This window comes from Halteromyces radiatus, assembly GCF_025201355.1.
Source record: "Halteromyces radiatus strain CBS 162.75 chromosome Unknown BX664scaffold_13, whole genome shotgun sequence".
Lineage (NCBI taxonomy): Eukaryota > Fungi > Mucoromycota > Mucoromycetes > Mucorales > Cunninghamellaceae > Halteromyces > Halteromyces radiatus.
Genome location: NW_026251699.1, coordinates 89,835 through 115,926, shown reverse-complemented (window position 1 = coordinate 115,926; position 26,092 = coordinate 89,835). Strand labels below are relative to the sequence as shown.

Sequence of the window (26,092 nt, the reverse complement as noted above, 5' to 3'; positions counted from 1 at the left end):
ACCTTCTTCTTCTTCTTCTTGTTGTTGTTGTTGTTGTTGTTGTTGTTGTTGTTGTTGTTGTTGTTGTTGTGATGGTGGTGGTGGTGGTGGTGGTGGCAAGCAAGGAGAAGGAGCAGAAGAAGAATTAATAACATATGATAAGCCAAACATGAGTGAAGGATTAGTATGCCACAGCCCTTCTTTTTTTCCCTCCCTTTTTCTTTCTTTTTATCCAGATAATTGTTATCTTCAAACTTACAAATGAATCTTTGTAGGTCGATCCAGATCCAGCACCAATATAATTGTTCGTAATATTGCTTGCTTCATTGTTTGCTGCATCTCCTTCCTTTGATATCTGAATGAAAAGGCAAAATACAAAGTAAGCATAGGGCAAATATTTTACATATATTTTACCTCTTCAAGTAAGCCTGTGATAAACTGTTTAACAGCTGGAGGTGTCTTGTAATGCTTCTGAATAACATTCAATTTTTGCATCTATATTGAAGTTAACATTTTTTTTTTGCTGGGGGGGGAGGATTCTTGCTTAGAATGACGAAGTGGTGGAACATAAGATAAAACGAGTTGAGTATTTCAGTACAACATTTTTTTTTCTCTTTATATTATTACCCAGATGATTCAATAAGTAGCCGTTCCACTTTGTCTTTGACAGATACACCAACACCGTCCAAGAGGGAGCGAAAGATCATTGGTTTCGGAAGGCATAGTGACAAAAGGCGATTGTTCAGAAGTCCATTTTCGCACCTAATAGATAAAAAAAAAAAAAAAAAAAAAAAAAAAAAAAAAAAAAAAAAAAAAACAAGAATACAAATTAAATGAGCACAATAATCACACTCGTTTTGATTATGATTTTTTTTTTCTTTTTTTACTTACCAAGTGAAATCCATGAGACCTGTGACACCAGAAAACGCCTTCAGGATAGGGATAAGATGTTGGCAGAATGGTGTCCTTTCATCTGTACTTCTGCTATCGGTGTTGACCAGGCAATTTAAATGAAAAATCAGTTAAAATGTAGCGGATAATTTTGTTGACAGTAAGTTCTTCTTCAGTGCATCCGTCGTATCCATTTGTCCGGACGTACTTACATCTTTCTTACCCTGATGATTCTATTAACAGCCGCTCAACACTGTATTTAATAGATATACCGATTCCATCCAGCAGGGACCGGAGCATAATCTTGTTCGGGAGACATAATGATAACAGGCGATTGGATATCAGACCTTTTTCGCACCTACACGGGGAATTTAAATAAAATGAGCTTTTAGAGGATAACGTTGTTACTGGTTTTTTGATTTCTAAAAAAAAATCATAACAAAGAAAAAAAATACTTACTAGACTTATCTAGCGGAAATAAGAAAAATATAATACGTTTTTGATAGTTATAAGAACAAAGTTTTGATTATGGAGTAAGGTGGTAATGTAAAAAAAAAAAAAGGATAATTGAATTTAATATTCGAAGAAGAGAGTTGATAAAATGGACTAAGCGAAATTTCAATGTAAAAGTAAAAATTCAATCACCACATCAGGTACCATATTCCAGTGCGATTCCATTTCCAGTTTTTCGAAGAACCATGTCAGTACGTGATCCCATTCGTCTAGGGTATAATTTGCCTTGTTGTCGCTTTCTTTCCTTGCTAGCTACACTTGCTGATTCGCCCCTAGAATGAAGATAAGTCTCTGTCAACACCTTATTATGCTATTATCTCTTTTACAATTTACAATACACACACCACACTAGGTAGATTGCCAAGCATTTTATCCGTTACAGGCGTCCATACGTTTGTTTGATACCATTGTTCTAGTTGTTGAGACATCAGCGGATTGGGACTTGCTTCCAGTAAAAAGAGCCTATATGTACACAAAAAAAAAAAAAGGGTTAGCCTACATCCGTCATATATTTGTGTAACATACATGGAATAAATAACAGCATAAAAAATAGTTCTTGTGTTAAAGTCTTCATAACGTCTTGAAGAATCCTTGAGGACATCATAAATCTCACTAGAATTGGTTTATAATTTAGATTTAGTAAATATTAGTGTTTTTTTTTTATGTCTCCAGTGAAGTTTACCTTGTTGAAATCATGTAAGAGTCTATCCACATTGTTAGGCAAAGGAGGACCTTCCTTGATATTTGTGCATTCGATTTCTTCCCATCCATCATCTTCAAAGAGGCCACGGAAATCTTCGTTATCAACATCAAGGATAAACGAATGGACACAACTATATCTAAGCAAGGAGTTTAGCAATAAAATGATAAGAGTATCTTTGTTTCTTGAAGCTTACCTTTCTTTTTTTAATTTCATTCCATATTCATACAGAGAATTTTCCACAAAGCGTTGACTACAGTTGAGTTTCCATTTCCGTGATTCAATCATATTGGCATAATTATTTTTGAATTCAGTGATAGAGCCCGACGTCATTGTTCGGAAATAGCCATTATTGTCAGTTCGCGAGGGAATATATTGTCTTGCACCTTGTTCTTCGTCATCGTACTGGTCTTGATCATCAGGTAGCTATCCTTTTCATAGTGCTAGCAAAAAAAAAAAAAAAAAAAAAAAAAAAAGGATAGAGTAATAAGTACGACCTCATTTTCATGTTAAGCAGTCAATTTCTTCTTCCTTCCTTTTTACTTGCCTTCAACCGGAGCGAATTAGAATTTATCATCAAGATATTGGTGGAATACAGCGGCCACTATTCACTGTATCAACTGTGCGTCGTTGGTATGAATGAGTCGATCAGTCGTTGTAAATTCTAAGCATCTGCTGCAAAAAAATGTCTTGGACAACTATAGTGACAAACAGAGAAAGGAATCCATCGCATCATGATAACTACAAGCCGTTTCGCCGCATGCAAACTCTAAAAGATGCCCGTTGCCAACCGTCCTAACAATGAAGTCATTCTTGACACCCTTGTCCCCAGTACCATCACCAAATTTTCGTCGTTTGGTAGCAATATTCACGGCTTCGCCACTACCAAAAACAAAAGAAAACAATGAGACCAAATATACAAGTGAGAAAAAAAAAAGCCTACCGCACGCACTGTACACCAGGAGACGCAGAATGATAGCAGACGATTGGATACCAGTCTTAAGAATGTCACAGAAGAGATGGTATAATATCAGTAACAGACAAACAGACAAATCAGAAGTAAGTATACATATCTAGACACGAGAATACAATAGCTTTAGAATAAGACAATCTAGTGTTGACCAAAGATAACAAGTTCTAATATTATTGAAATAAAACAACGTATTTATATTCTAAACTAAAAAAGGAGAGACTAATTACCTTTAAAAGCTTGTAATGACGAGGAAGAAAAAAGAGAAGAAGAGAAAGTGATAAAAAACAAAAGAAAAACAAGAAGAAGAGAAAATGATAAACAACAAAAGAAAAACGAGAAGTAAATAAATAAATAAAGGTAATTCTGACTCAGATGCATGATTTATTTTTATTCATTCACTATTTTTGTTAAATTGTTGTCATTGATGTAAAAAGTCAGTAAGGATCATTATATCGTTTGATAGAGTTGCCGATATTCCCAACTATACACCACATTGCCCTGATCGCTTTGGCTGTGTTGTGCTCGGTAATAGTCCATGTTGCCGCCAATGATGATTGATGTGAGATAAGTTTCAGTCAAGTTTATTAGTAAAATATATAATCATAACAAAAAAAAAAAGTATACTTACTAGACTTATCTAGCGGAACGAAATAAAATATAATTTGAAGTTGATAATAATAAATATAAAATTTTTTGATTATGGAGTAAGGTGATAATGGTAAAGAAAAAGAACAATTGAATTTTATATTCGAAGAAGAGAGATAGTAAAAAGGAATAAGTGAAATTTCAAGAGAAAGTAAAAAAATTCAAAGCACCATTTTTTTTATAGGCTGACATGTTGGAACTGGAAAAGGAGACCGGGTTCCTGGAACAAGAATATGTGGGCATGGTCAATGTAGGACTGACGGTTTAAGATGCTCTGAAATTATCCCTTCTCTCTCCTTCTTTAGTGGTATATATATATATATATATATGTATATATTAGTATAGTTGATCTTTATTTTTATCATGAATAGTAATAAACGATTGTGATGATCTATAAAAGCTCTTTATCAAATATATAAACGTGTGATTTTGACGATGCAACTGGTAGCAAGATTGGGTGTACATGTCTCATGATTGGTAACCTCGCCAAAAACGGTAAATAAGGTTGAAATTCCGGTTTTCTTTTTTTTTTTTTTTGATCACTTTCCCTTGAGAAATATTAAGGTTAATTATTCCTTTGTTCATTCTTGCTAAGCCTTACTGTTTGAACTTGCAAACAATCTTAATGGAATATGCTTCCCTCTAAAGCATTATATGGGGACGATAAAAGTAAGTTAGTATTAAAAAAAAAAAGGAGTTAGAACTACAAGAAAAAAAAATAAAAATTTTGTTTTATTGGTTTAACTCAAAACATGGTTTGGTTATTCAATAGAAGCAACGACTAGTATCAATAACGATAATAACGAACCACCACCACCATCCTATTCAGAATCTGTTGGTTTAGGTTCAGCACATTCAGCAAACTCTCCCTATAGTTCCTCACCTTATGTAAGTGGATATCACCAGCGAATACCCACAGCTCCTCCTGCTTCACTATTGTTGCCACCTACAGATCAACAAGTCACCTCACCCTCAATATCACCTTCTTCTCCTCAACCTTATAATACAGCCTATGGTTCTATTTCAACCAACAATATACCTGATGCTAACGATTACAACGACAGTCATACCAACCGTCCATATGAACAACAACCTTTAATTTCGCCTTCAGTATCGTCTCGTTCACCTTTCTTAACCTCATGGAAAGCCATAAAGGATAGCTGTCATGTTCGGTGTATGAACAGAAAAAGGATCAAGAAAAGTCTTTGCCTTTTGGTCATCATATTGATCTATTTGATATTTGCTTTCATCAATTATTGTTTTAAAAGGTCACGCGGATCTACGAGGGTAATCATGACGAGTCCATATCCATTGAGTCCTTCTCACCTCGAGTTTTTGGCTCATGACAAGGATTTATCAAAAATGCCAGCATCTTCATTGACCTCGTTGTCGTTGAATTTTATGACCAACGCTGGCGAAGTCCATATTGTAGCAACGGATGAACCAGTGTCTTGGATTTCCTTCTCTTATCAACATCAAAACGGCTGGTCTACGTCGCAAGGCGGTGGTGGTGGTGATCCATCCACACTCAAGGCTATCTTCACTGTACATAACGCAACGTCATTATCGGTGGTTGTGGATGAAAATACGAAACATGGACTGGTCGTTGTATTACACATGTCTAAGCATGACAGACATGATGCGGCCATCATGGTGGAAGCGCAGTCTATGAACATTTTTATGGTCGGTGAAGATCCAGTGGATATGATAGAGGACCTTAGCATAGTATTATCGGGCTCAAGACCGGGATTGGTACTACCAGCAGGGAATCAAGGCTGGCGAGGAAAGCATTTGCGAATCAAGCTTCAAGGCAACAATGGCGCTTGGACATTACCAAGAATGGAAGCATCTGGTACGATTGATCTTGAATTGACAGGGATGGCTGGTGGTGATTTATCTGTGGCGGGACCCATCAAAGCAGGTGATGCCATCAAGCTTAAAGCGAAAAATGGTAGAATCACAATGGCTAATAATGCCGGATCGTTGGAAGCCGATGTCATTGAACTCACTACAATCAATAGTCACTTGGATGCCTCTCGTCTTCGCCCACGTCGTCAATGTATTTTACGCTCTACCAATGGCGCCATCGATGCCACTTTTCTACCTGCGGCCAATCAGGATTTGGATGTACTGGATGTTCAATCTATCAATGCTGCAATTCATATTAATTCAAAAGTTCTCAGCAAACGAACCCTCATCACATCAAATTTAGGTTCCATTACAATGCACGAGGTAATTTTTTTTCCAAAAAAAAAAAAAAAAAAAAAAAAAAACTAATAATGAAATGATTTATCTTTTTTTTTTTTATTTTTTTTTATTTATTTATTTTCCTTACGATATCCCGAAAAAAAAAGCCTTTGACATTTGATGGTATATTTGATGTACAATCCAGTCTTAGTGGTACAACTGTTCAAGATATGGAATCAAACAAGATCAAGTTTGATGTCATTAATAAATCAATCAAACAAGGCAGACGTGGTAAAGGAACAAGGGATCATCAAGTTATCATCCAATCATTTGCAGGATCAGCTAGACTAGTATTTGATCAGACTCAATTTTAGATCAAAATAAAAAAGCTATCGTAGCCTCCATTTATTTATTTATTATATCAATATGGTGATTTGATTGATAGGCTTCATGTTAAATTGATATCATATATAGATTCAATCTCCTCTGTTTCAGGGGGTGGCAACAACATAGAAAAAATTGCTGGCTTCCATTTTTTTTTTTTTTTTTACTTCCCTTTGTTCAAGAATGGTTTCTCATCTACTTCCTCGAAGAAAATCACCAGTAGTGATAGTATTCTGTTTATTATCTATCCTTTTAATATTATTTCTACATTCTTCTACTTTACAACGACCTCCTTCTCTTTCTTCATCCACAGTGATCGATAATAATAATAATAATATTCCCATCACGTCGTCAACCGAATCGTCTTCATCTTCAATCATACCCGTTGTCTTTCCTGAACCATTCACTTTTCATACACCAACAGCTGATGAAAAATTCATAACCTATCTTCCACACTCTGGTTTTCACAATCAACGTATTGAATTGGAAAATGCTTTACTGTTGGCTTTTTATTTAAACCGCACACTTCTTGTTCCTGATGTTTATCTGGGCAATCCAGCCATGCCATGGTTACGTTTTGATAAGATGTACGAACGAATACTATTACAAACAAAACGCGGATTGGATCACTGTCTTTTGATTCCTCGGGGTGCTCCTTATCCAATGGAATGTTTGAATTATAATCGATGGACCAAAGTACCCTGGACATTTTTCTATGATCTAAAGCCACTTACTTCACAAGTACGGATAGTTTTACGACCTGATCTGAGCATTCAATGGTTAGAATCGACCTTGGGATTAAATCAAAAAACTGATATTCATTTTCTAAAGGATGTATCACCGTATGAATTCCGAGTGTATGATCACATGCAGTCCAAGACACCACTGTCGAAATTTATGCATAGGTACGATGTCGCCACGCTGGAAGCCATGGATGCAACACTTCTTCATTTTGGATCGGTATTTGGTACTCATCGTGTATTAGCGCAACAAGCGGCTCATGCGGCATGGTTGAAGCAAATAAGAACGCATTTGATTTTCCGTAATCCTGTTCTGGTGAGTACGGCACAAAAAGTGGTGGATCAACTAGGTGGCGTAGGCTCGTTTGTTGGATTACATATACGTGTGGGTGATGGCTTATTCAAGGTGCGGGCATCGATCAATATAGATGATATCTATCATTCACTAGTGAATCAATTCACGGATTTGACTTTGGAAGAACTCGAACAATTGGATGCGAATCACGACGAAGATAGAAAGGAACGTACGGATTACGAAGTGAAAACTTTACGACAAATCACCAATGTCTCATCAGCAATGCCACTCGTTGTAGATCACACAGGCTATGAACAAGATATTTCCTCTTTATGGATCGGTGATACCCCTCCTTCTACCCTTGATTCTCAGTTATCATGTCACAAACGGAAAAAGGATAACAGTAATAATGTCAATGTCACTCGATTCAGTCGCGCCATTATCTATATCGCTACCGATGCTCCCAATCCAAAAGAACATCCGTTACTGCGTAAAATTTATAATACATTCCCATGTGTTTTTGATTTATCTGATTTTGCCTTTGTGTTTGACGCATTACGCCAAGTCCACGTGGTAGAGGAAAATGTACAATTAGATGATTACTTGATTCCCATGTTAGATGCTATTATTGCTGCTCATGGTCACCACTTTTTCGGTACAAAGGATAGTACTTTTACAAGTTATATTGAACGTCAACTTCATCCTGTTTATACACACAAAGAAGTCAAACTTGCTGGTCCCCCTGTTATTCGTTAAATATTAATAATAATAAAGATTCTTTTCCTTCTATATCAATATAAAACAAATATTATTCTTTCAATAAATATATATATTCCAATGATAAAACCTTTATTTTTCTATTTATAGTCAACAAAGGGAAATGACAAAAAACATCATTGGACATACCCCCCCCCCCAAAAAAAAAAAAAAATACAAGCTCCCCTCCTTTTTTTTTTTTTTTTCTTTTCTTTTTTTATCTTTTTTCTCTTCTTCTCATCCATCTTTCTACATTTCACTTTGTCTTTGTTCTCTCTCCATTCCTTTACATTCCTCCTTTCCACTCCTTCCCCTTTTTCCTTTCCCTCTTTTTTACTTTCTTTCTCCATCTCGTTATACTAAACCTATCCTTCTTTCTTTTCCTTCTCCCTTTCTTCTACACAACATACTATACAAAAAAAACCAACTCATTAATAGTTATTCTTACATCATTCTTTTTCTTCAATATGAATACAACTCTCAATAAAAGTACGCTTTTACCAACACAAATAAAACGAAAACAAATGGAACGAGAAAAACAAGTACGATTCAGTGATCAACCACCCAGTATTTTCATTACTTTTTCTTCAGAAGAATATGACCGAGGAGGGATTTTTTCATTTCCTGTATTATATAAATTAAATCCATCCATCCTTCAAAACACGACAAACGATACTACACCACCACCAAAATTATCCATTGATGTCCGATGTCAATCCTATCCTTCTTCTTTGGCCAATGATAATAATAATAATGATAGAAAAAGTCCTCAAACACCTATAGAATCATCTCCTATTACCCCACCTGCTAATCATCATCATCATGTCAATAAACGACCTAAATTGACTATCGACACCAATCTGATAGGACCTTTATTTCGTATGCAAGATACCAATGGTGATGATGATGATGATTATTTAGTCCCTAGATCAAGTTTCATTCATCCTCCTTCTGCTTACCCCTTTTTTTAGCATTCTTCAATATATATATATTTATATTCAACTTGGTTAATTATTATTATTACAAAGTCTTGACACAAAAAATACAATGTATTTCAAAAAAGAGTTTATTTAAATAAGAATGATCAATCATTATTGGATAATTTTCCTTCTAAACCTATCACACCAGTGATCCAACCTCCAGCCATTTTAAATACGGTAGATGAACCTTGTATTTTTGAAAATCGAAGAGCAATAACAGGACGATGTTTAGATGTCATTGAAGTAGTAGGAGAAAAAAGTAATGTTTCCCAAGTCATGGAGAATACCGCCACCCCATCTTTTTTCCTATGAGCATTTTTTTCATTCTCTGATGGATCATTGATGGATGGTTGTTGTTGTTTCTGCTTATTTCGACCAAAAAAGGAGGTTGTCATGGATGAAGTCAAATGAGAAATCAAGGGTAATCTTGTTGAAGATGGATAAGTACCACCGCCACCTAAAATCAATTCTTCATAACTATTACTTCTTCTAGAGTTTTCCGATCTAGTGGTATTACTGGTAGATGTTGAAGTTGATGATCTTTGAGTGGATGCTGTGGAATGTTTACTTGATCGCCTTTGTAATGATTGTTGTTGAGATTGTTGTTGAGGTGGTTGTTGATCTTGTGGATGTGGTGCATCTCGTAAAGTTAAGACACATATTAATTTTTTAGGTCCTTCTTGATAATAAGTGATACCCATTAACTGACATGTCTGTTTGAGTAATTCCATACATTCTTTGTCTAACTGATGATAGTTAGTGTGATAACCGTTACTATCCGATGATGATGATAATGATGATGGTGAATCCAAAGGTTCATCTATAGATCCAGTAGTAGTAATACTTGACAATGTTAAAGATGGAAGTGGAGGTTCCGTATTGCTCCCAGTTTTCGGAATTTCTGGAATTTCAAATAATGGAGTGCCATTGGATGGTTGCTTTACCAAACAAGTTTTTCCTATAAAAGAGGAAGAATTCACCTGAAAGTAATAAACTTGATCTTGAATACGTTGCATCATCCACGAGAACAATTTGGTAGATTGTTGATCCGATATTGGATTTGTTTTCGATTTAAGTTGAAGAAATTGTTGAGGACGAACCATGATCATTTTTTGCCATTTTTCTGTAGATCGCAAACCAAGATGACCTGTCTTTTGACGAATAGATTGTAACAACTCTGATCGATGAGATTCTACATTTGTGATATGACGATCATACCGATGAACAGGTGTATGAACAGTGGAAGAGGTATTGTTGGTGGTACTATTGATAGGTAATTCCAAGGTCGATGATGTTTTAGTGTTGTTTGTTCCAGCTGATGGTTGATCTAGACTAACGGTTGTGAAATAGGTAGAGGCATTGATTGGGTGATATATAATGGTTCTCTTCACTTGTGGTTGTTCTTGTTCCAATGTTTTCATGAGTTGGCGTCTTGTCCGTCGTTCTTTATCCTTTGCCGTCAATTCACCTCCTTCTTGTTGTTGAGTATGGATCAATTCATCATAAATAGTAGGCGTTTCCAATGGACAAGGCAATTCACCATTTTTCGTTAACCAAGGATCATTATGTAATGCATTTCGCACTGTCATTCTCTTCCTTCGATCTACTTGTAAACATTTAAGAATGGTGTTTTGTAGTTCGGGACCAAGTGATGCTGGCATTGGAAAATTACAACTACACACATCTCTTTTCAATTCACCAACAGCTATTTAATAACATAGAAAAAAAAAGAGTGAGGAATGATTTTAAAAATAAAAATAAAAAAAAAAGTATATGATCTACTGAAAAAAAAAAAAAAAACTTACTATGAGCATGAGCAAATGGTTCAAATCCAGCAGTCATTCGAAATAATGCAATGCCTAGACACCAACAATCGACTTCAGGTCCATAATATTTCTGATTGCTTATAATCTCTGGACTATAATATAACATGGAACCACAAATGGTACGAAGGCGTTGTAATCCAAAACGATTGCCTAAACCAAAATCAGCTAGCTTCAAAACCGGTACATCTACTTCGGTGCCATCTTCTCCTTTGATCTTTTTTCGCTGATCTTTGGAAATCATGATATTTGGCGTTTTTAAATCACGATGTACTACCCAATGACGATGGCAGGCATGAACAGCTTGAACGAGTTGTCGAAATAAATATCTTGCTTCTGTTTCTGATAATACCCCACCTCGTTGATGAAGATATTCGTCAAGATTATATCCAGATACATATTCCATGATCAAGAATAAAGAATCACTTGTTTCATATGTTTCATATAACTTTACAATATTTGGATGATCTAATAACTCCATCAGATGGATTTCTCGTACTAATCTTGACATGACTCTATAATCATGAGCTTGTTTGTCAATGGTCTAAAGAGAAAATAAATAAAAAAAAAGTTTGGTTTATTCATCAATGAAACCCCGCACATCTACTTTTTTTTTTTTCTTCTTTACCTTGATAGCTACTAACTGACAAGTTTCTTTATGTTTTGCCAACATCACTTTACTGAATTTTCCATTACCAAGTGTATGTAAAAATTGATAAGGTCCTATACCATTCAAAAGCCAATCATTATTGATATGTTTGCTACTAGGTGGATTTGATTTTTTTGAACTAGTTGATTTTGTTGATTGAGTTTTATTTGGTGTAGGTGTAGCTGTTCTTGTTGTTGTTGTTGTTGTTGTTGTTGTTGTGGTAGTAGTTTGTTTAGGTGATGGATGTTTTTTATTTACTACAGTAGTATTAGAAGATGTGGACTTTATAAAATTGTGTTTCAACGTTAAAGAAAGTGATTTCATATTACTTTATAATGATGATACAAAGAAGGAGTTTAGAGAAAGAAAAAAAAAAAAAAGAGAGGGAAAAAAAAAAGATTGAGAACTTTTATACCATCAATATTTTATTTATTTATTTATGTTTTGCCACAATAACAGAACCCCTTAATTTCCTCCCTTTCCCCCTTCTCCTTCCGATAAGCCCAAATAATAATAAACAGTAAAAAAGTTGCGTGTGAAGTGATTTTATTTCTTTTAATGCAACTGATCCCAATTTTTCTTTTCATTGTTAGCCAATCATTATATATTATTTCTAAATAGAAAAAAAAAACATCTTTTAAGCTACACGTGGCATAAAACATCTTTTCATAATGCTTCGAAACATTTCCCTTTTCAGAATGATTACTGTTTTTTTTTTATCTTCTTATTTGGAATAATAATTCATTGATGATATCTCGTTTTTAATATTTTTCCCATCTTTAGTTCAAAAATAGTCTAATCAAATAGATCAACAAAAAAAAAAAATCTATTATTGTTTATCCGATGCATGTTTGCTAACATATGGTCATCAAATGATTTTTATTTCTCTTTATCACAATAGTGTGATTCTTGCAGCAATTTTTTTAAAAATAAAAACACACACACACGAAAAAAAAAATCATAGATATATTGTAATAGGGTAGCAATACTTAAATTATAGAGTTGTTAAGGGAGATGGGGGTAAGGTAGGTAAAAGGTAATAATAATAATAATAATAAAAAGAGAGAGGGAAAGAATGGAAGAGTTTTACAAAGCCATGGCCAAAGCAGACAAACCAGCAGCAGCAGCTACAGTGATCATACTAATAGTAGAAGTGGAGGCACCATTGGTAGAGGAGGAAGAAGCTCCAGAAGAACTAGCACTGGTGCTATTGGACTTTCCAGTGGCTGAAGGAGTGGTAGATGAACCAGTACCATTCACAGCTCCTGAACTGGCAGCAGGAGCAACAGAAGCACCAGCTAAATAAATATATATATATATCAATAGAAAAAAAAAAAAGAGTCAATCATTCAATATATATTTTACAATCATTTCTACTTACATGCCAATTGAAGGGGTTTGGCGCTACCGTTACCAACAAAGTTAAAGACACCAGAATAAGCCCAAGTAGAGGAAGCTGATTGACCAATACGAATAGAGTATTTACCACTTGCAAAATCATTCAAAGGATAAATCTATAATAAAAGGATGATTTAACTTCCGTCCATGCATTTTTTTTTTTTTTTTTTTTGCAACAAGGTTTAAATATGAACAGAATGACTTACATCAAAAGAACCAACAGAACAATCTGTAGGTAATTTAGGATCAGTGATATAGGCAACCAAACTAAATCATTAAAAAAAAAAAGGACAATCAGTATTTCTAGATATGATACAAGTCAATGTCCTTTTTTCTTTCTTTTAAATAACTCCTTACTTTGCATTGGAGCTATTGCCATTCAAAAGTTGAATTTCACATTTTTGGGTGGCATCAGTACCTGAAGTCTTCCAGGTAATAGCACCGTGAGCACCAGCATTCTATATTGTAATAAAATAGAAAGAAAATATAAATGATTTAATACATATTCTAGTATTATTTGTTAGTTTTCATTCGAACTAAATTTACCCAAGTAGTATCAGCCCAAGGAGTAACGATCTGTAACAAGATAAAGAATATTAATAAAAAAAAAAGATTATAAACATGTAAAATTGACTCCACTTTATTTAGTACTACCAGTCATCTCTTTTTATTCTTCTTCTTATTATTATTATTCTTACGGTGATAGCAGCTTGAGCAACGGAAGCAACAGCGAGAGTGGTAGTAGCAATGACAGTAAATTTCATTTTAAGGAAAGTAATGGGAGAGGTATAGAAAAAAGAGGAGAAAAGAAAAGTATAAAAAAAAACTTTTGAATGAAGGTGTTTAAATAAGGTAAAGGAGAAGTGAAGAAGAACAAGAAAAAAAAAAAAAAAGAAATAGGGATGATATATGAAAAAAAAAAAAAAGTTTTTTTTTGTCTTTAATTTCAGTGGTTGATTGCAACCAAAGGTGGTACAAAGAAGCCTATAAAAGTAAGTTGTACATCATCCAGGAACTTCTTGGTGACAGAATGGAAAAATCGGATCCTTAAAAGAAAACTTTATATTATCATCTAAACTCCATTTTATTTACTATTGCCCTTTTTTCTTTCAACTCAGATGACAAAAAAAAAAACACGCATGCAACTTCATACACGAGTTGAATGATAATAATAAAAAAAAAAGAAAAACTTTTATTCTACATTTGAAAAGAACAATGAAAAATGAATTACTATGAAGAACTTAACTGTTGTAATAATTTAGTACAATCTTGAGTACTTTCTCTCGAAGGTATCAATCTATCTAAACGATATCCATTAGAACCCTAACATCATCATAGTTGTTAAAATATAATAAAGTCAGTCAAAAAGTATTTATATATCAATGTCACACAAATTCTTATTTCAACTTTTTTTTTTTTTTTTTTTTTACCACACAAGATATTGAACATATCCATTGTTTTCCAACTACGCTGTCTAATACTTGAATCTGTAATTCATTTGACAGTGACTGAAATTGATCAGCTTTACAATTTAATATAGACTTCAAAAAAAAAAAAAAAAAAAGGAATGTGAACAAGGAGAAGAAATAAAAAAAGAAAAAACACCTGTGTTGACTCTAAAACCAGTAAATTACCTCTTCCCCTCCATAGGTATATAATATCCCCTGGCCATTATCTAGACGCCATTCCAACCAACCAATCTTTCTTTTATCTTTGGGTAATGTTGTGTCTTGTAAGGATTTCCGTCTTTTTGGTCGAAATATCATAGTTTTCATATTATCTTGAAGATCTATACCACAGTAATTACATTTATTGTCATTTTCCATTATTTCTAAACAGTCTCGATCTAAAAAAGGAAAAAAAGTTTAAATAGTTAATTTTCATTATTCTTTTTTTTTTTTTTTTTTTTTTGGTATCAACTTACGTCCTTCGGTAATAATATAATCACTTATACAAAAATCATCATCATCATCCTCAATCTTATTTAATTCATTGTTCGTATGTTCATTTGAATATATAATAGTCTGATCCAAAGTATGTAATTCCCATCCAACTATAGTTGCTTTTGTTTCCCATTGACCATCACCTTGAATTGTATGTAATGGAATCAATTGTCTAATGCCTTTACTTCTCAAGAGACAATCGAATCGCGATACTTATAAAAAAAAGAATAAATTATTATCAACTATGTATAATGTAAAAAGAAAAAAGTGACTTACAATTGTAGATCTCGGTACCGCATACAGTACTACCATTTACATACCAAGATGTCTTGCCTTTTGTATTATGTTTGACAGATGTTGATAGACCAGTCAAAAGGATACGATGACCTACTTGTATTTTTCTTGCATAATGTCCTGATTTTTCCCATAAGGTTACATCCATTTTACCAGATTCATCTTCAACACGCATTGCATATCTATCCATTTTCTTGCCATCTTTAAAGAACGGATTCTACAAAATAGTCATCAAATAAATGGGTAAAATCAAAAACAATTCTCAACTAACTTACATTGTTTGCTTTGGCAATCACTCGACCACAAATGGTGATATTCAACATGGATGATTCCAAATCGTTGATCATGATACGAGGCGTATAAGAACTGCAATCCATCAATCCTTCATCATCTCTTTCTATAATTGGTTTCTTCTTCTTTTGAGATGTTACTGATTTATCTTGTTGCCAAAAATCACGCATTGGACTATGGTCATTAGCAGGCTTCTTCCTTTCCTGATCCTGAGAAGAAGAAGCTAATGAATTTTGATTGGAAAGTGGTTCGACTTTGGTAACTCCAGCTTGAATGGCATCTTCATTTGACATAATAAAAAGGATTGTATCTGGACCACATTCAAACACGATATCTGTTTGGGTTTGTTGACTTTCACTTGGTTGTGTTGAAATGATAGGATGATAAAGACCAAGATAATCACCACGTTGAACCATTCTTGATAAATGAGTTTGTTGGCCATAAAAAGAAAGCAATGCTGGTTCAGTATCATTCGATTTGTCTATGATATAGATATCTATTCTTTTCGATTTGTCTTCTCTTTGTTGATCAAAAATACCACTATTATTATTATTATTATTATTATTTTGAATGCTTGGTCTTGGAGCGGCATGTCTTTGTTCATCACTTTTTTCTGCGATGATTTCCAACTGTTCTACATGAAGTACTTTGACCCATAGTTGATGCTTTTTACTAATATGAGGCAACATTCCTGCCATGGATTGTGGCTGAATCACGGTGGCAAAAGTGTCTTTGAAAATATCATTAATCCATGGTCCATCGCTTATCTGTAGTGTCCATAGGCAATTATGAGTGGGTGGAACACATATCACTTGATCAGATCGTCGGATATGTTGATCATCACCATCATCATCATAATATTTTGACCGTAGGGTATTCATCAATGAAGGACATACAAATTTTATACTTCGATCCTTAGAAAAGTCAGTCATCAATGGTGAAATACTATTGTCGATCCAAGCATTGTATTTTGGTGAGAGATATAAATCCATTTCCTTTGAACTTTTATCACTCAAAGTTGCCAACCGTATAGAATAATAAAAAAAAAAAAAAAGGTTAAGGAAATAATATATTTGAACAAATTAGTTAGTAGTATTATCTATATATGGAAAGGATATAAAGTGCATCATGCCTGAATTCAAGTTTCTTGATCTTGCAGTTCAATAGAATCGTCGATCGCGCTCTTTTTTTATCATACATATCCTCGATGGCGTCAAAATCTATAATAAATCCATTTATTATCTCTTTTTCTCATCGATATATTTTTTTTTGTTCCTTCAGTATATCATGAACAGTTCTTACAATTAGCATTCCTCATGATACAATGTTTTTCCCACTACAAAGAAAAAAAAAAACACGATCACTTAAAAAAAAAAAGATCACCAACTTGTCCTTCTTATGTTGTTACCATTGTTTCTAGTTCGGCCAGTATAATGGTAGTCGTTAATCCAGCAGGATAAGCCTCTAATAGTTGAGCAGTTTGAGTCGCAATCCACGACCTTGAATTGTTTAGAAAATGTTAGTCCAACTTTTTCTTTGTTTTCCTTTCCCTATCCTTCCTTTTTTTGATATAAGCTCTCTTTTTTTTCCGGTACCAAGTGATTGACGTTTCATTTCCATATTTTTCCGGAGACAAAGGGGTTTCCTGAAAATTATGAACTAAAGTTTCTTGTAATTTATCGATTAGTTGAGTAAAGGCCATGACAGTTACAAGTTGACCTGAAAGTTTTTTTTTCAGGATTGCTCCGTTTTTGGCATTTAACGATCACCCCCTCAGGCAAATCTGCGGAGATTAAACCAAATGCAACCAATGTTCTTCTCGTTTTGCTCAGTGAAAATTTTTTTTTTGCTTCACTTAACGCTCCTTATTCTTGTTGGGTTTCATAGTATGCAGAATCAAGTTTCGGAAGGAAAAGTATCTTCTTCGTCAGCGGAAGAAACAACAGAAAATGAAGGTAAGAATATGTTTTTCATTTCAGCTAAACGAAACTAGTATCTGGGTTTTTTTTCCTCATCTTTTTAGTTCAACTTTATAGATCATAACCAACACACAACTTATTTCTTATTGGATATACAAGAACCAGAACAACAGGATGAAACTGAAGCATCGATCACTACACAACAACAACAACAACAACAAAAGAAGAAAAACAAGCGTCGATCGAGTCATAGCGATGCAAGTACTAGACGTTCCAGTTCCTCTAGTTCTTCAACAAGTTCAAGTGTCTCAGCTCAAGTTGTCATTGACCACGGTCATCTTCGCCAACCTCATCAATCTCATCATGCTTCTTTTTCCCATCGACTAGATAAACATGCTAATCATTTGTTTCGGTCAGGAGACGATGAATCAGAAAGTGATTATGCGTATAGTTTTTTACATCATATACCACCTACCAACGATCAGGAACAAAACCCACAGTCATCTAATCTAATATATCATGAATCATCTACAGCATCAGTATTCTATCACGACGATGATGATGATGATATGAGTAAGAAAAGTAGTGATCCAAGTCCATCATCTGAAAAACCAATATTGGACAATGCCACACAACAGCAACAATCAGCAAAGAAATATAATAATTACACATCTGACAAAATTCTGAAAAATGATGAGAATGATGATGATTTTATGCATCGTACAAATCCACATAACTATTACAATGATAATTGCACCGATGAGACTGAAAAAGGCAATAATGGTACTACTCTGGATGGTCATATGTTTCGAAAAAGTATGGATGATGAAGACGATCATGCTATTGCTGATGACGAAAGTGAAAATGGTAGCGGTATGAAAGGGAATCATATGGATAACGGTTCAAATAACAAAAGGTACCAACAAAGAAGAAAGAAACTACATCGAAGGAATCTAATAAAACAACCAGCAGAATCACATCATCTACAGCCATCAAATGATAATTGTTCATCACCATTAAATTCATCTTGTTCTACTCCTAAACAGTCATTGCATTATTCTCGGAAATTGAACAAGCGCGCTCAACGCATCTTGGAAGCAAATTTACATTCTCATTCTTGGAGTCGTCGTGAAAGCTTGCAACCATGCAATTATCCAGCTGTCGGTCTTTCAAGTGATGAAGCTCTTCAGTAAATAACACTAAAAAAAAAATTACCATCTATCATGAATATTGACAAAATTTATCTTTTTTTTCCAACATCATAGAAAATTACTCTCTATTGCTCAACAGATTTTGGATGAAGAACGAGGAAGAATACAGAAAAAAATAGGTAAAGAAAGAAAAATAATAATACAGAGACAATTGACCAAATATGATATCCTTTTTTTTTGTGGGTAATTATGCAGATATTAGGGATTGGCTCTATCGACCAGAAAATATTTTCAGCTTTGTATGTGCTATGGCTTGTTTGGCTTATTACATTGCTGGTTACCTGAAAAGTGATCCATATCAGTATAGAATCACTGGTGCATTAATAGAGACAATCCTAATCTTGCTGATGACTATTTGGAACGGCTTCTTATACTATCGGGAACAGACATTGACTTGCTACGAGATGACAGATAGGGCAACTACTATTATGGAAGCTTTAAAACGTAGTGGTATGAACATGGTTCAGGTCGGTACATCATAGATGGACGTAAACAACTGGATCACTTATCTTTCCCTTTCCTTTTTTTTTTTTTTTTTTTTTGATAGGACATCAAAATTCCATTTATCCCTTCAATGACAGTAGCCAAAGTCGTACGTGATGGAGTAGTACGAATATTTCCTGTGAATTTATTAGTGGAGGGCGATATAGTGGAAATGATTTATGGTGATGTAGCTCCTGGAAGAATGAAATACATTCATCAACAACGTTACCGTCCATACGAAAAAGAAATAAAACCATCTTCCCAAGATAATAATAATAATAATAATAATAATAATAGTAATAACAATAATAAACCTAAGGGCGATGACGATACGAAAGAAGAATCAAATCTTAATCATGAAACTAACAACAACAACAACAACAACAACAACAACAATGATGGATCACCTCTAAACCAACGAGAATACTATTTGGCTGAAAATCAAGCATTCAAACCTTCCTTTTTTGGAATACCACCACCTTCTGGTCTCATGGAAGAATACCTGGGCTGTCGAGGACGTTATCAATTTACATTATTGGAAACACCATTGGAAGAACATATGCGAACTGCACTATCACAGACTCGGCCTAAAACAGTGATTATGAATGAAGCCCGTGTACTTTTCCGAATACTTTATGGTCATCTGATATGGTATGTGCTAGGAATATCACTGGTCATTAATTTACTGGTTTTTGGATTGAAGGAATATCGTGGTCATGATATTGGTCTAGAGCAATTGGTTGAACAAGTCTTTTGGTTACCATTCTTAGCTGTTCTTCCTCTATTACCATTATGTGTACCCAGTCTTTGGTTGATTGCACGTAGTTTCGGCAATGCTCAATTATTGATCTTATTTGAAGCTTTACAAATATCAAAAACGGAATATGAAGATGATGATGAAGTAGATGAATTTGATACGGAAGCTCCTCCACCGACCAAAGATCTTGAACTTAGTCCAAGTAAGTTATCTTAAAAAAAAAAACAAAAAAAATAAATAAATAAATAAAATAGAATGAGAGGGAGGTGCATGATGATCCAATAATTAATTAATTCTCATTATCCAAATAATAGATGCTGTGTGGGATCGATTTTGCTCTTTACTGAATAGATGGGATCGATTATCTTTAACAAGATCTACCAATCTTCTAGAATCACTAGGCAGTACAACAGTAATATGTTGCTTGGATAGAGAGGGCACTATCGCCAATGTAGGTGGAGCAAAAAAAAAAAAAAAAAAAAAAAAAAAAAAAAAAAAAAAAAAAAAAACTAAGTAATAATGCTGATCATTTTTTTTTTTGTTTTTTTGTATGATAGCCTTTTCCTACGGCTGAACAACTGATGTTCCCTAATAATGAAGAAGATACTAGCTACTTGGATTTGGAAGAAGATTCGGATGAACCTTTTGGATATACATTTGAAGATGAAGATTGGGAATCATATTTACCTCAATTGAAACCTGTGGGACTTAATTTTATGCTCAATACAAATTGTGGGGTAGTACAAGGAAGGAAAAGGACGGATTATCATCGAAAAAGATCAAAACTACAAGTTTATGGCCGTACAGCTGCTGCTCGACAAGCTTGTATATGTAGGCTTGGGAAATGCATTGGTTTTAGAGAAAATAGTTTGCAATCATTTGCATTACGTGCAGAGATATATACTTTTGCTCCTTATCATGATATTTTGATGACACCCAGATATCAATTCAGCCAATATTACGAGTTTGAAGTACCCAATGCTTTATCCACCGTCTTTGAAGAACGTAGCTCTGGTAATGTTCTTTTTTTTATAATAATGTAAAGTTATGTTTAACCAGTGATTTCTCTTTTTTTTTTTTTTTTAATAGGAAGCTATCAATTATTGACGGATGGTCATCCTGCTCTTGTTCTTGATAAATGTTCTGATTACTGGGATGGAACATCTTTACAAACCATGTCCAGCAAGGTATTTAACAACAACATTATTATTATATTATTTATTTATTAAATGAAACTATTTATCTTGTAGATGGAAAAAAAGATACATGATTTTTTTCAAAATGCCGAAATCCATGATATGCAATGTATCGCCTATGCTTATCGACCAATCAATACTAGTAATGGTGGACGTATTCCTTTCTTAAATCCTTCAGATGATGAGAATGAAGATCCAGGATGTGCTTTTGTTGTTCTACCTTATAAACCACCTAGTAATGATTCCAGTAGTTCTGATTCCAGCAGCAGTAGTAGTGATATGTCTTCATCAGCATCCATTGATCATTCTGAAGATTTTACTACGACAAAGAAAGTTCATCAAGGAAAGACTTCGCCATCATCACCCAAAAATCATCGGTCACGCAAAACTTCCAATAACAATAACAACATCATTCACCATCCATCACATACCGTTGACAACCATGATAGCAGCAGTCAATCCAGTATGAACAATGATTCCCTCAGTGAAACTGATTATTCCTTTGAGGATGATGAACCAGTGGACGAACAAGAAGAGGAAACTTTTTACAAGGAAGTAGTAAAAGGACAAATATTTTTGGGCATGGCAGCCATGTGTCATCAACCTAAACAGGTATACATATATATAAAATTGGGACTCAAATAATGGTTGCTGATAATATTGTATTGTTTTAGAACGTTGTTGATTTTATCGAGGATTTAGGACTAGCTGGTATTCGATTTGTTTATTTCTCACACACTGCTGAAAGAGAATCTAAAGGTAAAGATGAAAGAAAGCATTTATAAATTACATTACTTATCATATTATAAATCGTTCGTCAGCATTTGCGGAACGTTTAGGCTTGGAGACGGATTGGAATAGTTGCATCTTACTTTCAAATCCTGATGATGAACATTGTGGAAATGGATACATCCAAACGCATGATATCAAGGCACAGCTCCCTCGGGGTATTGATCAAATACGACCTCATCTTGAAAATGTGGATGATATTCCTCTTCATGTTTCCTTGTTTGCTGAATGTGCTCCACCTGCTATCAAAGAGATGATCCGTATCTTCCAGGAAAATGGAGAAGTAGTATGTTGTATTGGAAATGCACTCAATATCAAAAATACTGAATCATTTGCACTGGTAAGGCAACATCAAAAAAAAAAAAAAAAAAAGAGGTGATGTGTATTAGTTGCTCACTTTTTTTTTTTTTTTTAATTAATTATTAGGCTGATATCAGTATTGGTATGGAACCTATGCATACAAGGGCTCAGAGTCGCGGCAGGTTATCTCTTAATGGACGACAACCACCATTAGCAGTTGGTGCCTCTTTAGTAAGCCTACCATGTGGTTTATTTATGCAATATGAAACTAGTCTTTATGCTGTTACTCAACTCATTCGTGATGCTCGTCGTTTACTCACATGTGTCAGAACTGTAAGTTTATCAACATTTCAGTTTATATGTTAATGATCTTTTTATTATTATTATTATTATTATTATTATTATTATGATAGGGATTCGTATTTTATCTCGGGACATGTATGGCATTAACATGTTTGCAGATGATATCCTTTTGTACGGTATTGCCGCCTATTTTAACAGGATATCAGATTTTATGGGTATTATGGATTATTCTACCTATTTTGACACTGTCCATGCTATTTACCCCTCTGGATGATAATATTATGTTATTGATGCCTGGCAAAAACATTGACCATCTTACTGACATGAAACGATTCTTTTTCTATTTTGTACTTCGATTTATTCTATTGTTTGTAATTTGTCTTGCCATTTTCATCATGTAAGCTCAAAAAAAGAAAAAAGGATTTTACAACTTTAAATGAAATGATCATAACAAATGACAACATTTTTTTTTTAATCAACATAGGTCACTTGTATATGGCATGAATGCCCCAGCAAGTCAAATATTTGGATTGTTTGGTACACAAGGTTGGTTACATTGGACGAACGAACAACAATGGGCCGTTATATTGGCACAGAATTTCATGTTGATTATATTTGTTTGGTGTATTGGTAAAAAGAAAAAAAAAAGAATTGATTCCTATGCTCACAATCATCTTTTATTTTTTTCTGATCATTTTTATTTAGCTTGGATGTCAGCCACTTTTCTGCATCGAACGTACTCTTTAAGAGAATTTATTCCTTTCAGAAACAAAGTATGGATTGGAGCTTTTGTCATGACAATCATATTACAATTCTGTTTTTGTGCGGTATCTTTAGCCCATTGTCCTATCAAGTTGGACACAATTCCTTGGTATGTTTACTTTATTGGCTTTATTTCTCCTGTTATTTTAGTTCCCACACAAGAATTGGTCAAACTACATGATGAAAAAGAATTCATTAGGTTCCAAAAACGATCTAAACTAGAATTTAGCACAAAGCTTGGTATGCATTCTCCACTTTAGAAAAAAAATAATAAAAATAAAAATAAAAAGAGTATACTTGTAAACGGTGGTTTTTTTTTTTTTTTTGAAATCAAATAAGTAATATCAAGCATGATGCTCCGACCAGTTGGCAAATGTTTTTAATCTTGTAATGTCTTTTGGGAATCATTATATGATAGTTTTCATTTACTGCGTTTATTATAGAGAAGAGTGATGAGGAACAATGCAAAAAAAAAAAGAAAGGAAACGGTTCTTCTTTACAAGTATCAATTTATCTATGATCATTAAGAAGAAGATTATAATTTACAATCAATCCAACTATTTCCGTAATATATAAAAAAGGAAGCACCACCAGTACATTGGAGTTCTTTAATCACAGCGTTGAAAAGAAAAAAATAAATTCACAAAGCCATTCTACATCATCCTTCATTGATGGACTCCTTTTTTGATCGGTAGTGGTAGAAATGTCCCATTCTGATGGTTGATTTGAAGAAGGATTTAAACTACATTGGTTCATCCATGATTCTACTTGGAGGCGCCACGAACCTATCAGATCCCCATCTAACAGAGCTACTAGTGAATCATCATCAACGTCATCATAACCACGAATAACAGTTGATCCTTTGGTTTCTGAATCATAGCGCAGAGTGGAAGATCTTAACATACTTTGATAATATTGCTTGACCATAAATACATGACAATGGACATCCTCCCAGTTCATTCGATAGGGTCCTATCTTTGTAACAATATGTATCCATTTTTGTAGCGAGTGGACCGTTGCTGTCATGGTATCCCTTTTGTTTCTTAAATAAAGATACTGTTCTTGGACTTGATGCCAATCACTCTTTAAAAATACAAGATCACATAGCTGTAGGATAAATGTATCAAAACATATATACTATTCAAATAAAAATAAAAATTTCATCAGATCTATGGATAATATAGGATGAGCAAAAAGATTATGTTTAGTAACTATACACTTACTTGGAAGAGTTTGATAGATACACTCAAGTCCAATGCACTTAATTTTTCATTGAATTGAGTGGCCAGATCAGTTCCGGATAAAACACTATCGTACAAGGAAAATGCTATCATCTGTAACAAAAAAAAAAGTTTGCTTTTTTTAGGAGTCAGAGCGTACAGATCATCCTTGATCAAAAAAAAAAGTATTCTATGCATTTACCATATTTAATAACCTTCCAGATAATTCCTTTCGTTTGCAACTAAATATCGGTAAAAGGCAGTGACTGTTGTCATCAAAAGGTTGTAGTAAAATATCCAAAAATTGCGTTAATCGAACACGTCGATATTGATTGTTCTTCATTAGAGTCATCAAAAAAATACTTTTTCGAATACTTGCAGAGCTATCTAATCATACGACATAATAAAAGTGAAGAGTGCAATATTAGTTGGCCCATTGAAAATGTAGCATTTTCTTGTGTAACTAGTTACCTTTTTTGGATAGAAAATCTTGTTCAAGTATTGATACTAGAATATCCAGTGTAAGTAAAAATGTCTTGTAATAAAAAAAAAAGATAAGTACATGTAATACTAGAAATTGGTCCAATATGATAAAATTTTTTATATTACCTTGGTTGCTGTGGGATCCTTTGATGTAAAACTTTGATGTATAAAGTCCCAAATATCAGCAAAGTTTGCGAAACCAGAGTTTGACATTCTACTCTCCATATTATCGTCTGCATCGTCGCTATCACTATCACTGGCGTGCATATTATCCCCGTTACCATAATGTACTATATTGTTAGATCGAGGGAGTGGACGAAAATGTTTTTTATGTCCTAGGATATGAAAATGCCGGAAAGAATTCCATATACCGTCAAACATCTGCGGGCCAAAACGATGCAGCATATTCAATAAAAGACCCTGCGTTCTTTCCATAAAAATCCAATTTTCCTTGTGATGTTGATTGTCAAATTCCTTTTTCCTTAACAGGATATCAAATAAAGTAAATACAATGATCCTAATCAAAAAAAAAAAAAAGGATTTACTATTATATCACTTTTAGATACGGTCGCTTCCTATTGTATTTACATGGTTGGCTTTTGACGATATGCCAGAGAATTTTCAATTAGATCAAGAGCAGCCGTGTCTACAATATAAAGTCATAACACCCGAATTGAATATACCCTTATTAATTCATCTATTTTTGAATATTCAACACTCACTATGCTCTACTTCGAAATAATCTAATATCATGGACTGAATACTGTGGTTCATGACAGGACAGTGCTTTCCATGAAGTGGTGATGAGGTCGTTTTCGGATGATCGGTGTCTATAGTGGTAAGAGATCTCGTAGAATTCCTAGGTGAAACCACTGAAGAATCGTGATGACACGGTAAAGTCAAGGAATGAAGGTATCTATAAAGTTCGACTGAACCTGGATCTATGGAAAGTATATGCTGGGCAGGTATATCTTCATTTAGATCATATTCAGGTGTAGTTACGGTAAACCATAAACAACCATTCTAGAAATATATAAAGTTGTATCGTCAGTCTTATCTTTGTGTCCGAATAAAAATTTTTAATCTTTTACATCAAGATAGTGATTGGAAATAGGCATGACTTGAAATTAAAAAAAAAAAAAAAAAGGGAAAGATTAGAGACAACCATATTTTTGGATACCTCCTCTCTCTCTCTGCTGAAAGAAAAAGGACTTTTGATACCCTCCTC

General features: G+C 34.0%; 8 protein-coding genes across 8 annotated transcripts; 3 read left to right on the top strand and 5 right to left on the bottom strand.

The window, feature by feature from the left end:
• Positions 1–434: 434 nt before the first annotated feature.
• BX664DRAFT_50704 (uncharacterized protein) lies at positions 435–1,337 on the bottom strand. Its single transcript, XM_051549611.1, has 5 exons — positions 1,330–1,337; positions 1,094–1,228; positions 871–963; positions 607–741; positions 435–522 (listed from the first exon to the last, which is right to left on the bottom strand). Exons 2-5 carry the CDS (start codon positions 1,168–1,170, stop codon positions 486–488), a joined length of 342 nt encoding a protein of 113 aa, XP_051395685.1. The 5' UTR covers positions 1,171–1,228; positions 1,330–1,337; the 3' UTR covers positions 435–485.
• A 182-nt stretch (positions 1,338–1,519) lies between these two features.
• On the bottom strand, positions 1,520–2,425 carry BX664DRAFT_270964 (uncharacterized protein; the record flags this gene model as incomplete). Its single annotated transcript, XM_051541122.1, has 4 exons — positions 1,520–1,655; positions 1,717–1,973; positions 2,066–2,216; positions 2,280–2,425. Coding segments are annotated over 4 exons (690 nt in total), but the record flags the coding sequence as incomplete, so codon positions are not given.
• Positions 2,426–4,249: 1,824 nt separating this feature from the next.
• BX664DRAFT_344397 (uncharacterized protein) lies at positions 4,250–6,304 on the top strand. The gene is made up of 3 exons (XM_051547459.1): positions 4,250–4,370; positions 4,474–5,933; positions 6,056–6,304. Exons 1-3 carry the CDS (start codon positions 4,334–4,336, stop codon positions 6,260–6,262), a joined length of 1,704 nt encoding a protein of 567 aa, XP_051395683.1. The 5' UTR covers positions 4,250–4,333; the 3' UTR covers positions 6,263–6,304.
• Positions 6,305–6,427: 123 nt separating this feature from the next.
• BX664DRAFT_344396 (CigA protein) lies at positions 6,428–8,142 on the top strand. Its single transcript, XM_051547458.1, has one exon. It carries the CDS (start codon positions 6,456–6,458, stop codon positions 8,061–8,063), a length of 1,608 nt encoding a protein of 535 aa, XP_051395682.1. The 5' UTR covers positions 6,428–6,455; the 3' UTR covers positions 8,064–8,142.
• Positions 8,143–9,106: 964 nt separating this feature from the next.
• On the bottom strand, positions 9,107–11,734 carry BX664DRAFT_287854 (kinase-like domain-containing protein). Its single transcript, XM_051541769.1, has 3 exons — positions 11,495–11,734; positions 10,849–11,410; positions 9,107–10,748 (listed from the first exon to the last, which is right to left on the bottom strand). The coding sequence occupies exons 1-3, from the start codon at positions 11,537–11,539 to the stop codon at positions 9,148–9,150; spliced, it is 2,208 nt and encodes a 735-aa protein (XP_051395681.1). The 5' UTR covers positions 11,540–11,734; the 3' UTR covers positions 9,107–9,147.
• A 1,154-nt stretch (positions 11,735–12,888) lies between these two features.
• BX664DRAFT_270956 (uncharacterized protein) lies at positions 12,889–16,439 on the bottom strand (the record flags this gene model as incomplete). Its single annotated transcript, XM_051541121.1, has 12 exons — positions 12,889–13,029; positions 13,120–13,180; positions 13,271–13,371; positions 13,460–13,489; positions 13,612–13,739; positions 14,349–14,454; positions 14,548–14,753; positions 14,862–15,068; positions 15,133–15,367; positions 15,426–15,635; positions 15,696–15,960; positions 16,072–16,439. Coding segments are annotated over 12 exons (2,058 nt in total), but the record flags the coding sequence as incomplete, so codon positions are not given.
• A 740-nt stretch (positions 16,440–17,179) lies between these two features.
• BX664DRAFT_344388 (uncharacterized protein) lies at positions 17,180–23,468 on the top strand. The gene is made up of 15 exons (XM_051547457.1): positions 17,180–17,396; positions 17,478–18,549; positions 18,626–18,690; positions 18,767–19,038; positions 19,119–20,013; positions 20,126–20,262; positions 20,369–20,825; positions 20,901–20,998; positions 21,062–21,619; positions 21,682–21,766; positions 21,829–22,136; positions 22,223–22,429; positions 22,510–22,796; positions 22,884–23,029; positions 23,105–23,468. The coding sequence occupies exons 1-15, from the start codon at positions 17,243–17,245 to the stop codon at positions 23,419–23,421; spliced, it is 5,058 nt and encodes a 1,685-aa protein (XP_051395679.1). The 5' UTR covers positions 17,180–17,242; the 3' UTR covers positions 23,422–23,468.
• A 31-nt stretch (positions 23,469–23,499) lies between these two features.
• On the bottom strand, positions 23,500–26,002 carry BX664DRAFT_344385 (uncharacterized protein). The gene is made up of 8 exons (XM_051547456.1): positions 25,956–26,002; positions 25,587–25,887; positions 25,453–25,510; positions 24,991–25,381; positions 24,853–24,916; positions 24,584–24,768; positions 24,385–24,495; positions 23,500–24,298 (listed from the first exon to the last, which is right to left on the bottom strand). Exons 1-8 carry the CDS (start codon positions 25,980–25,982, stop codon positions 23,774–23,776), a joined length of 1,662 nt encoding a protein of 553 aa, XP_051395678.1. The 5' UTR covers positions 25,983–26,002; the 3' UTR covers positions 23,500–23,773.
• Positions 26,003–26,092: the final 90 nt, after the last annotated feature.

Bases quoted from the DNA above. Each gene is read 5' to 3' on its own strand.
- BX664DRAFT_344388 (XM_051547457.1), top strand. From the start codon at position 17,243: ATGCAACCAATGTTCTTCTCGTTTTGCTCAGTGAAAATTTTTTTTTTG. The intron at 17,397-17,477 runs GTAAGAATATGT...TCAACTTTATAG, and splicing joins AGAAACAACAGAAAATGAAG to ATCATAACCAACACACAACT. The intron at 22,797-22,883 runs GTAAGCTCAAAA...TAATCAACATAG, and splicing joins TGTCTTGCCATTTTCATCAT to GTCACTTGTATATGGCATGA.
- BX664DRAFT_344396 (XM_051547458.1), top strand. From the start codon at position 6,456: ATGGTTTCTCATCTACTTCCTCGAAGAAAATCACCAGTAGTGATAGTA.
- BX664DRAFT_344397 (XM_051547459.1), top strand. From the start codon at position 4,334: ATGCTTCCCTCTAAAGCATTATATGGGGACGATAAAA. The intron at 4,371-4,473 runs GTAAGTTAGTAT...GTTATTCAATAG, and splicing joins ATTATATGGGGACGATAAAA to AAGCAACGACTAGTATCAAT. The intron at 5,934-6,055 runs GTAATTTTTTTT...CGAAAAAAAAAG, and splicing joins GTTCCATTACAATGCACGAG to CCTTTGACATTTGATGGTAT.
- BX664DRAFT_50704 (XM_051549611.1), bottom strand. From the start codon at position 1,170: ATGCTCCGGTCCCTGCTGGATGGAATCGGTATATCTATTAAATACAGT. The intron at 964-1,093 runs GTAAGAAAGATG...CAACACCGATAG, and splicing joins CTGTTAATAGAATCATCAGG to CAGAAGTACAGATGAAAGGA. The intron at 742-870 runs GTAAGTAAAAAA...TTTATCTATTAG, and splicing joins GGTCTCATGGATTTCACTTG to GTGCGAAAATGGACTTCTGA.
- BX664DRAFT_344385 (XM_051547456.1), bottom strand. From the start codon at position 25,982: ATGCCTATTTCCAATCACTATCTTGAT. The intron at 24,769-24,852 runs GTAACTAGTTAC...TCGTATGATTAG, and splicing joins AGATTTTCTATCCAAAAAAG to ATAGCTCTGCAAGTATTCGA. The intron at 24,299-24,384 runs GTAAGTGTATAG...TTATTTGAATAG, and splicing joins TATCTATCAAACTCTTCCAA to TATATATGTTTTGATACATT.
- BX664DRAFT_287854 (XM_051541769.1), bottom strand. From the start codon at position 11,539: ATGTTGGCAAAACATAAAGAAACTTGTCAGTTAGTAGCTATCAAG. The intron at 11,411-11,494 runs GTAAAGAAGAAA...TTTTCTCTTTAG, and splicing joins GTCAGTTAGTAGCTATCAAG to ACCATTGACAAACAAGCTCA. The intron at 10,749-10,848 runs GTAAGTTTTTTT...GTTATTAAATAG, and splicing joins ACCATTTGCTCATGCTCATA to CTGTTGGTGAATTGAAAAGA.